Source organism: Panulirus ornatus, chromosome 19, assembly GCF_036320965.1.
Source record: "Panulirus ornatus isolate Po-2019 chromosome 19, ASM3632096v1, whole genome shotgun sequence".
Classification (NCBI taxonomy): Eukaryota; Metazoa; Arthropoda; class Malacostraca; order Decapoda; family Palinuridae; genus Panulirus; species Panulirus ornatus.
This window is the reverse complement of record NC_092242.1, coordinates 4,184,462-4,196,864: the sequence shown is the minus strand read 5'-3', so window position 1 is coordinate 4,196,864 and position 12,403 is coordinate 4,184,462. Positions and strand designations below refer to the sequence as shown.

The 12,403-nt window shown below is 39.2% G+C and overlaps 1 protein-coding gene across 1 annotated transcript in view; it reads right to left on the bottom strand.

Annotated features, from left to right (window-relative positions):
• Pdzd8 (PDZ domain containing 8) overlaps window positions 1-12,403 on the bottom strand; it is a 65,769-nt gene that overhangs the window by 38,774 nt on the left and 14,592 nt on the right. Inside the window, exons 7-10 of the mRNA XM_071674316.1 lie at window positions 8,832-9,002; window positions 6,212-6,409; window positions 974-1,601; window positions 286-701 (exon numbers count right to left, since the gene is read on the bottom strand). Coding sequence (XP_071530417.1) covers window positions 286-701; window positions 974-1,601; window positions 6,212-6,409; window positions 8,832-9,002 — 1,413 coding nt within the window. The remainder of the gene's footprint in view (window positions 1-285; window positions 702-973; window positions 1,602-6,211; window positions 6,410-8,831; window positions 9,003-12,403) is intronic.

The following is a 12,403-nucleotide window of genomic DNA, read 5'->3' as shown; positions in this document are numbered from 1 at the left end:
CACAGTGCTACTGAGATGCGCTGGTACTACCATTATAACTCTCATCATGCCCTGGTCAGAAACCTATATAAGATTCCCGTTATCTATGGGTTAAAGTGGGTGATAATGAGTGACTAAACCCTAAGTCTTTTTAAAGAAACATTTATTATCTAAAGTCGATATCTTAAAAAAAGAGCATATGAAGATAAGGAAATGAGCTTTTGAAGCTTTCACATTAAAATGCAACACACAAAATTATATGAAAATGATTTTTTTGTACTTTGACAGATACTCAAAATATTATAGACTTACACTACTTCCATCAACAAAGGGTGTTTGCAAGATCTTCAGGTGTGTTCTGCTTTTTCCAATATGCCTTCTGATTCCTCTTCTTTCTGGATTATTAAGCACTGATATTTCTGGTGAGGTGGGGGTTCCTGCCTTGCTGCTTTGGTTTGATGGTGGCTTCTCATATACAGGTTGAGACACGGGAAAGCTTTGGTTAGCAAAACTTGATGCTGGCGACTTATCTTGACCAATCCCTGCTAAAGGTCGGAGTAGGCTTTTACTAGTAACAACAGTTACAGGAGATTTATCTTGATTGGATAAAATTGGTCGGGAATCAGCAGGGAATGTATGCAGGTCCAACAATTTCCGCTTGAGTTCTGGACTACTGTTGTGACTTGAATCTGGTGTTGATCTCCCACTTCCACTAACATCACCTGTGAAAACCTTCCTAAATTAGTGTATATTATGAAAAATATATAACAAAGTGATGATATATATTTTAAATCTCAACTTTATGAAATGATCACTACAGATAATCACTAACTTTGGCTACTTGTCTACTGTAGTTACAGGAAACAAAAGGAAAACTTCACTACACAATATTAACTAAAAAAAAATTACTACATTAAGAAACTAAACATTATGCCAACACACAAGGCAAAATGTTAAAAGAGCTGTTAAAAAACAAGACTGGGTGCATGTTTACCATCACGTGTTGAGTTTATACGATTCCTACTGGTCCGCTGCAGAACAGGTGAGCCTGGCAGTGAGCGGTGTTTAGCTGGCCGGCCTCCGTTGAACGTCCCCATTATACCAGCAAGCAAGTGTGAGGGGTTAACAGCACGTGATCCTCCAGGCACACTATCATCATCTGTGCCACCACTGGTGCTACCTAGTGAGGGTCCTGAACCACTACTACCAACATAGGAGTTACCAGGATGATCAATACCCTTACTACCACCACCAGTACCATGACTACTGCTACCAGCATCACTACTACCACCACCACATACAGAAGAGGCAGTTGTTCCTGCTTCACTACCACCTGCTCTACAGCCACCACCATGACTACTGCTACCCATAACACTACTACAAGACACACCCTCTCCACCACGAGCAATGCCAACATCACTGGCCCCGACACAACCAGAGGTACCACTACTTGAGGTGTCTACCCAGGCACTAGAGGACTTGTCTCCACTATGACTACTGTTAGTGGTGCAAGGTGCGACACTGGACTGGCCACTGGAGGCTACATGGAGTCTACCTGAGGTATCCTCCCCGACAACTGGTGAAGTACCATCTGAACCAATGGCTCTTTGTTCAGCTACCATCTGAGGAAGTTAGTTGGATGTTAGTCATACATACAAAAGGCATCAGTATAATGACATAACACTGATGCCAATCAAGCTCTTAAATCTATGAAAACAGTGCTTACAAAGGATGAAGTCTAAAATACATTAGACAAGCTAGAGAACATATTGAGAGATGAATGAAACATCTTAAAAGGAATGAATGTGTAGAGAGAAAACAAAAGTAATCAGCAAAAAAAGTGAGACAAAAAAGACAAGGAAAAGATGAAAAGTCACTTGGAAGAAGAGACAAGGTAATGCATCATTAGTGGACATAAGGGTGAAGGTAATATACAGAAAGCAGCCAACTAGCTTGGTTCTAGAATACAAAATCTGGATAAAGTTCTGTGGTATACCATCATCAAAGTCAGAACAGTCAAACAGGATAAAGAGATTCTAAGACACACAAAAAAACTAATACAAATCAGAAATACTCAATCAATAAATAAATCATTAAAATGATAAAACAAGGTAAATACTGAGATCTTCTATAAGTTAAACATGTAAAGGGTACAAGTAAGAATGATAACAGATTTGAAATACAAAGCATGCTTCCGTTACTAGTAAGAATGGTAACAGATTTGAAGTACAAAGTATGCTTCCGTAAGTATTTATTCATATTTATCATACTTTGTTGCTGTCTGCCGCATCAGCAAGGTAATGCAAGGAAACAGATGAAAGAAAGGCCCAACCCACCCACATACACATGTTTATACATACACGTCCACACACACACATATACATACCTAAACATTTCAACATATACATATATATATCCCTGGGGATAGGGGAGAAAGAATACTTCCCACGTATTCCCTGCGTGTCGTAGAAGGCGACTAAAAGGGGAGGGAGCGGGGGGCTGGAAATCCTCCCCTCTCAATTTTTTTTAATTTTCCAAAAGAAGGAACAGAGAAGGGGGCCAGGTGAGGATATTCCCTCAGTGGCCCAGTTCTCTGTTCTTAACGCTACCTCGCTAACGCGGGAGATGGCGAAGTTTGGAAAAAAAAAAAAAAAAAAAAATATATATATATATATATATATATATATATATATATATATATATATATATATTTTTTTTTTTTTATACTTTGTCGCTGTCTCCCGCGTTTGCGAGGTAGCGCAAGGAAACAGACGAAAGAAATGGCCCAACCCCCCCCCCCCCTCCCCATACACATGTACATACACACGTCCACACACGCAAATATACATACCTACACAGCTTTCCATGGTTTACCCCAGACGCTTCACATGCCTTGATTCACTCCACTGACAGCACGTCAACCCCTGTATACCACATCGCTCCAATTCACTCTATTCCTTGCCCTCCTTACACCCTCCTGCATGTTCAGGCCCCGATCACACAAAATCTTTTTCACTCCATCTTTCCACCTCCAATTTGGTCTCCCTCTTCTCCTCGTTCCCTCCACCTCCGACACATATATCCTCTTGGTCAATCTTTCCTCACTCATTCTCTCCATGTGCCCAAACCATTTCAAAACACCCTCTTCTGCTCTCTCAACCACGCTCTTTTTATTTCCACACATCTCTCTTACCCTTACGTTACTTACTCGATCAAACCACCTCACACCACACATTGTCCTCAAACATCTCATTTCCAGCACATCCATCCTCCTGCGCACAACTCCATCCACAGCCCACGCCTCGCAACCGTACAACATTGTAGGAACCACTATTCCTTCAAACATACCCATTTTTGCTTTCCGAGATAATGTTCTCGACTTCCACACATTTTTCAAGGCTCCCAAAATTTTCGCCCCCTCCCCCACCCTATGATCCACTTCCGCTTCCATGGTTTCATCCGCTGACAGATCCACTCCCAGATATCTAAAACACTTCACTTCCTCCAGTTTTTCTCCATTCAAACTCACCTCCCAATTGACTTGACCCTCAACCCTACTGTACCTAATAACCTTGCTCTTATTCACATTCACTCTTAACTTTCTTCTTCCACACACTTTACCAAACTCAGTCACCAGCTTCTGCAGTTTCTCACATGAATCAGCCACCAGCGCTGTATCATCATATATATATATATATATATATATATATATATATATATATATATATATATATATATATATATATATATATATACATACACAGACATATACATATATACACATGTACATAATTCATACTTGCTGCTTTTATTCATTCTCGTCACCACCCCGCCACACATGAAAATGTCAACCCCCTCCCCCAGCATGCGTGGGAGGTAGCACTAGGAAAAGACAACAAAGGCCACATTTGTTCACACTCAGTCTCTACTTGTCATGTATAATGCATCAGCTGGTAAGTAAAGATAATAATACCATAAAAATTTTTTATCCAAAGTATTTCTTAGCCAAAAAATACACTGTGTTAATACAAACAGAAATGTATGCTATTGTATTTGTGTAATGCAAGCAAGTAAAAATCATCTGTTAAAAAACCACAGCATATTCATATGCCTAGCAGTGCTATCCTGCTGCCTACACCCATTCTATCTAATTGCATAATTAACAACTGGATGACAACTTGCAGAGATATAGTTTTGTGATTTTCCCCTCACACAGGAAAGGGAGGCTATGTTTTAGGCCTGCCACAGTAAAAGGGTTAAACAATCACAGTAACATCACATATCCTTGATGTAAATCTATCTTCAGTGGGAATCATTCATCTTCCATCATATTTGCACATATGGCATACTCTCCTGATATGAAGTCTTCCTTGCAATTTGTACCTTTCATTTACCCCATACATTCATATATTCCTAAGCATATATCTGTCAATCCTACCACAGCTTGCTTCAGATCCACAAATGCCACATACACTTCACTCTCTCTGCCTAAGTACTTCTCGTACAGATTCACAGAAAAGACCTGAACCACACATCTATCTCTAATCAAGCTACACTACTCCTTGCCATTTATATGTTCTGTGCCTGCCACCACCCATTCAATCACTATTCTCACATTCACTTTCATAGGGAGACTTAACAGACTTATACCTCTGTAATTCAAGCATTTACGATTGTCCCCTTTACCTTTACATAAGGGCACTATACTTACATTCTAACAACCCTCAGGTACCTCACCACTGGCCAACAAAAGTATAGCAACCTGACTAATACTGTCACTCCCTTTCTTGAAAAAAATAATTGCAATGCCACTCACTACTATGGCTTGGCCACATTTCACTTTAAAGCTTTCACTACCATCTCTATTTTCACCATAACTTCACAAGGACTTTTTCCCTCTGCAAATCACCCCTTCCAAAACAAACCACATCCAGCAACCTTTCATCTGAAACATTAAAATGCCCTTCAGAGTTACTAATTCTCTCTTTATCACCTCAACTTTGCCTGTTACCATTTCTCCCTCACCTTCCCTCATTTTCATTCTCATTGCTCCTCTTGTTCCAATACATTTCTTTAATTCTCATGAATGTTCAACAATACTTTCTCATCCCATCTCTCATTTGCTATTTCCAGTTCTTACACTTTTCTCTTGACCTCCTGCTACTTTTTCTTGTACTCCTCTCAATCACTTGCACTCATTCCTTGAACATATTGTCTTCATACTTCTCTTTTCTCTTTCGGAAATGCCTTAAATTCCTAACCCCACTGCTCACTTCCATTTCTCATAATCCCACATCCCACTTTTCACATATCAAACACATCATCAATATATGTTAGCACTACTTTTCTGTATACCTTTCACCTCTTGTATGTTTCCTCAAAAGAGAAGGCTGTATTGGGAATGCATACTCTAACTTGGGTTCAACTGAAAATCTTAAATATCCCCTTGACCATCTTGTTGACCATTTATATGCACTCTTGGATCATATATGAGTGCTTGAATGAATGTGATTCCACATTCAGACATAGAGAGAGTGAGCTTCACACTTACAGAGCCCTATTTCTCATGCTCCTTCCTATCATTAGAACATTAAAATCTCTTAAATTATTTACATTCCCCTTATTTGCACTTCCATCAATCATTGAATCTGATACTGTCTGTACTGTACTTTTTTCAATATTTTTTTTTTTTTTTTTTTTTATACTTTGTCGCTGTCTCCCGCGTTTGCGAGGTAGCGCAAGGAAACAGACGAAAGAAATGGCCCAACCCCCCCCCATACACATGTACATACACACGTCCACACACGCAAATATACACACCTACACAGCTTTCCATGGTTTACCCCGGACGTTTCACATGCCTTGATTCAATCCACTGACAGCACGTCAACCCCTGTATACCACATCGCTCCACTTCACTCTATTCCTTGCCCTCCTTTCACCCTCCTGCATGTTCAGGCCCCGATCACACAAAATCCTTTTCACTCCATCTTTCCACCTCCAATTTGGTCTCCCTCTTCTCCTCGTTCCCTCCACCTCCGACACATATATCCTCTTGGTCAATCTTTCCTCACTCATTCTCTCCATGTGCCCAAACCATTTCAAAACACCCTCTTCTGCTCTCTCAACCACGCTCTTTTTATTTCCACACATCTCTCTTACCCTTACGTTACTTTTTTCAATATACCATAAGAATAATACAACCGAGAGGAAATAAATAACTATGACTGACCTTCTTGGGCTCAGGCTGAATGAGACGTTTTACTCTCAGGGTGATGCTATTACTGTCACCATTAATGTTGCTAGTTGAGAATAACTTTGCAGCTTGCTGGCCAGAGTTCAAGTATGTTCCATTAACAGCTAAGAGTACATCATTTTTGCGAAGCCCAGCTGCATGGGCTGGAGAATTCTGCTGCACCGACTCTACCATCTATGGTGATCAAAGAGAGTGATGAATATACATACCCATTAGTACCTTATATGTATTTTCATCCAATTTCAAACAAGATGATAAATGCAAAAAAATAAATGTTTAACATAAAAGATTTAGGATGACTTCCTTAGAGAAAAGAGAGGAAATTTCTATTCATTAATGAGTACTACTGCATATGAGATTGCTGTTTATACCTATAAAGCAATCAATACTTGTTTTTGTAAATGATCCCTAGAATTGTTGGTGTTTTGCTGAGTGGATGGGAAAGATTAATCATTTAGGGCTATGGAAGGGTGTAAGTAGGATTCATACCTGTTAAGAGGTTAACAGCGCATTTCCATGGAGATGTGGACATGCTAGTCTGTGCAAACCAATGCTGTACATCAGTTTCATGCATTTCTTATTTGATCTACCAATTCTGATTTAATTTGATTTACCTCTTTCACTCTTACCTAAATTACTCCCATTAATGTAAAACTATGTGCAAAACTCTCAAATTCATGTGGAAAAAATAAATCAGAAAAGAAATGGATGACTTTCTATGGAAGAGAAATTACCAAAGTGAAAGGCAACACAGCTGTCACTCACCTGAAAACTGTTTAAGACTGAAGACTATTTAAGAATTATCCTTATATTTAATCGCTGTTTCCAGCTGTCATCTTATCAGTTACATGTTGAATGTCTAAATGAAATATCACTAATGCTCAGTAATACTTCCATTCATTTCATCTATTTTCTTTAAAATATTTCAAATAAGTAGACAAATACTGAATTCATTCATTAGGCAAGAACCTAATGAAGAGAAATGTGTAGATGATTCTCAATTCTTACATCAGGTAATAACTTACTGAAAAAAAAAAATGCAGAAAAAATATATGAAAAATCCAATTTACCATATCATTTTATTCATTATATGTTGAATTAAAGTAGGGAAGGACTTAGGGAAGGAATCCATCTCCATGGTAAGACAAACTTTGAAAAACAGGAAGTATACCAGAATAACACAGTGTATGCCATCCAAATTGCCTAATTTTTGTTCAAGTGAGCTAGCAAAACAACGTCTGATGTTAAAAAAGAAAAATTCCTTGACAAGCAAAGAAAGAACATAATCATTTTGCCAAACGGCTCTCATCAGATCGGATTCCAAAACACTGAAATCATCCTAACTATCGAAGTACTAAAGTGAAAAAATTATTTTTCAATAATGAAATGAAAGAGCATCATACAAGAATAATAAAACAACCAATGAAAATAACGAAATCCTAATCTTACCATGGGAGAAATAAATAATTTATTGTGGAAGTGTACTGGTAAGATATCTTACAAATACTTGTGTAGTGGGAGTGCACTCCTGCAGGTTATCCATCATGGATGAGCTGAGGAGTATATCATTTGTTTCTTGATTGCTCTATTATTCTTATTTGATGTTCTTTCATTTCAGAAAAAGAGAAATGATTCTCTCATTAACTTTATCATTCTGGTACTTCAATCAATCTAGGTGCTTTAGAGACCCATCTGTTGAGAGAACTAGGGCAAAATAACTCAGATTTTTCTTTGATCAGCTGCAGATCTTTTCTTACAGTACATAAAAATTTGTTTTAGTAGCTCACTTTAACATGAATTGGCATACATTCATACAATTTAGTATTCTGGTATATTTCTGCTAATTTTGGCACATTTTGGGGTTTTGTCATACACCAGCTGCATTAACTCATTTTTCTTATATTTCTTAAATATGTGAAAAAATGGTCATTTGTGCATTAGGCATTAATATTTTCAAGAGAATTGGATGGAAAAAATATATGAAAAATATAATTCAATGTATCAATTTTTTATGCCCTTTAGATATTTTCTCATATCTTTCTTATTTGAAGATTATTAATTCATGCATTAGGTAAGAACCTTACTAACATGTGTTAAAGACCATATGTGGACCCCCATGATGTCGTGGTTAGTGTTCCTGACAGTGACGCATTCACGGGCTGCCCAGGGTCGAGTGTATAGGTTCGAATCCTGGTTGTGGCAGTCAGTCCACAGTCAACCTAACTCTTGATCCACCCTGGCTCAGGCAAGGGTATACATACTGCATATATAGCATTAACGGGATGGCCTTAATTAGGGCCTCAGCTGCCTCTGCCATCTCAGCTCACATAAAAAAAAGCACCTGACATTGCAGAAGAACCTAGCTAACCTAATCAAGATTTCCTTCCACTACTCCATCATTATCAGGCTTGTTTACCCTAACTCATTTCTTGAACTCCAGCTCTTTTTCATGTAGGAGTGTATATATGTGTGTAATATATGCGGCTTAAAGTAGGAATCACTGGAAAGTAAAAGTTTGGAGTGGGTTCTGCTTTAGCCAATCCACTGTACATCACACAAAGCATATAGGGCTCAAAAACATAAAGAAATAACTTACCTGCATGCCCTCATCTGCATTACGCAATAATATACCAGCTGATGATCCATGGGGACGTTTGAGGGTTATGTCTTGGATGACCCACAATCCTGATGGCTTCTCTACAGCACATACAATAGGAACTTCACTCAAAATCACAGTACAGTACATTACCTCACCAACTAAAGCAGCCTGCAAAGTAGTTTTTTTTTTTAAATCAAATATCATGTGTTATATGGACATGAAAATTACATCTATTAGTACCATTTGTTGTAAACATCAGCATAAAATGGTAGTGACAGCAGTAAGGTGATTAGCAATGGTGACTCATGAAAGCAATATCAAACATGAATTGAAATCACCCTTTTTTTCTAGCAGTTCTTTTGTCTCTAGGATTCAGTCTTGGGCAAACTGCTATTTTGCTCCCCCACACTTCTACCCTATCCTATGACTCATTTCTGCTTCCATGGTTCCATTCACTGTCATGTACACTACCAGATATATAAAACACTTCACTTCCAACAAGGTAGTTTTTTAAATCAAATATTATGCTGTCATATGGTCATGATAATTACATCTAGTAGTACCACTCACAGTAAACATCAGCATAAAATGGTAGTGACAGCAGTAAGGTGATTAGCATTGGTTATTCATGAAAGCAATATCAGAGATGAAGTGTGGTTATCATCCTTTTTTTCTAGTAGTTCTTCTGTCTCTAGGATTCAGTCTTGGGCACACTGCTATTCTGCTCCAAACTTCTACACCACAATATGACTCATTTTCGCTTCCATGGTTCCATTCCCTGTTATGTACACTACCAGATGTATAAAATTCTGCTCCACACTTCTACCCCACCCTATGACTCATTTCTGCTTCCATGGTTCCATTCCCTGTTATGTACACTACCAGATGTATAAAACACTTCACTTCCTCCAATTTTTCTCCATTTAAACTCACACCCCAACTAACCTGTCCTTCAACCCCGATGAACCTAATAATCTTGCTTTTATTCACATTCACTCCAAACTTTCTCCTTTCACACACTTTCAAATTCAGTCACAGTCATAGCAGGTGAAAACCACTGCCTTTGGGTTTCAAATTAAGTGCTTTTAATTCACCAATGTTTTAATAACCCAAGAAGGTTCTGGAACCATACTATTGAGGTAATTGGGCTTTCAAAGCATATACAAACATACAAAGTTACATAATGAATATAGCAGATTTCCTGTCAACAAAAAATAAAACAGGAACCCTATACCTATTCTTGCTAAAAAATGTGATTCATTACCTATTAAATCTTAGTACTCAGAATATGAAACTACTAGAAATTACATCAGCAAGTTACATTTCATGTGTGGCAGGATGGCAACGGGAATGGATGAAGGCAGCAAGTATGAATATGTACATGTGTATATATGTATATGTCTGTGTATGTATATGTATGTATAGGATGAAATGTATTTATGTATATCTATTTTGCTTTGTCGCTGTCTCCCGCGTTAGCGAGGTAGCGCAAGGAAACAGACGAAAGAATGGCCCAATCCGCCCACACACACATGTATATACATACAAGTCCACACACGCAAATATGCATACCTATACATCTCAATGTACACATATATATACACACACAGACATATATATATATACACATGTACATAATTCATACTGTCTGCCTTTATTTTTGTTCCCATCGCCACCCCGCCACACATGGAATAACATCCCCCTCCCCCTCATGTGTGCGAGGCAGCACTAGGAAAAGACACCAAAGGCCCCATTTGTTCACACTCAGTCTCTAGCTGCCATGTAATAATGCCCGAAACCACAGCTCGATTTCCACATCCAGGCCCCACAGAACTTTCCATGGTTTACCCCAGACGCTTCACATGCCCTGGTTCAATCCATTGACAGCACGTCGACCCCAGTATATCACATCGTTCCAATTCACTCTATTCCTTGCACGCCTTTCACCCTCCTGGATGTTCAGGCCCCGATCACTCAAAATCTTTTTCACTCCATCTTTCCACCTAAAATTTGGTCTCCCACTTCTCCTCGTTCCCTCCACCTCTGACACATATATCCTCTTGGTCAATCTTTCCTCACTCATTTTCTCCATGTGACCAAACCATTTCAAAACACTCTCTTCTGCTCTCTCAACCACACTCTTTTTATTTCCACACATCTCTCTTACCCTTACATTACTTACTCGATCAAACCACCTCATACCACATATTGTCCACAAACATCTTATTTCCAGCACACCCACCCTCTTCCGCACAACTCTATCGATAGCCTACGCCTCGCAACCATACAACATTGTTGGAACCACTATTCCTTCAAACATACCCATTTTTGCTTTCCAAGATAATGTTCTCGACTTCCAAACATTCTTCAATGCTCCCAGAATTTTCGCCCCCTCCCCCACCCTATGATTCACTTCCGCTTCCATGGTTCCATCCGCTGCCAGATCCACTCCCAGATATCTAAAACACTTTACTTCATCCAGTTTTTCTCCATTCAAACTTACCTCCTAATTGACTTGACCCTCAACCCTACTGTACCTAATAACCTTGTTCTTATTCACATTTACTCTGAAATGTATAGGTATGTATATGTGCGTGTGTGGGTGTTTATGTATATACATGTGTATGTGGGAGGGTCGGGACATTCTTTCGTCTGTTTCCTTGTGCTACCTCGCCAATGCGGGAGATGGCAACTAAGTATGATAAATAAAACAAATAATCATTTCAATTTATCATGTTTAACCACCATCTTCCGCATTGGCGATATATATATATATATTTATTTTTATTTATCATACTTTGTCGCTGTCTCCCGCGTTTGCGAGGTAGCGCAAGGAAACAGACGAAAGAAATGGCCCAACCCCCCCATACACATGTATATACATACGTCCACACACGCAAATATACATACCTACACAGCTTTCCATGGCTTACCCCAGACGCTTCACATGCCTTGATTCAATCCACTGACAGCACGTCAACCCCGGTATACCACATCGCTCCAATTCACTCTATTCCTTGCCCTCCTTTCACCCTCCTGCATGTTCAGGCCCCGATCACACAAAATCTTTTTCACTCCATCTTTCCACCTCCAATTTGGTCTCCCTCTTCTCCTTGTTCCCTCCACCTCCGACATATATATCCTCTTGGTCAATCTTTCCTCACTCATCCTCTCCATGTGCCCAAACCACTTCAAAACACCCTCTTCTGCTCTCTCAACCACGCTCTTTTTATTTCCACACATCTCTCTTACCCTTACATTACTCACTCGATCAAACCACCTCACACCACACATTGTCCTCAAACATCTCATTTCCAGCACATCCATCCTCCTGCGCACAACTCTATCCATAGCCCACGCCTCGCAACCATACAACATTGTTGGAACCACTATTCCTTCATACATACCCATTTTTGCTTTCCGAGATAATGTTCTCGACTTCCACACATTCTTCAAGGCCCCCAGAATTTTCGCCCCCTCCCCCACCCTATGATCCACTTCTGCTTCCATGGTTCCATCCGCTGCCAGATCCACTCCCAGATATCTAAATCACTTCACTTCCTCCAGTT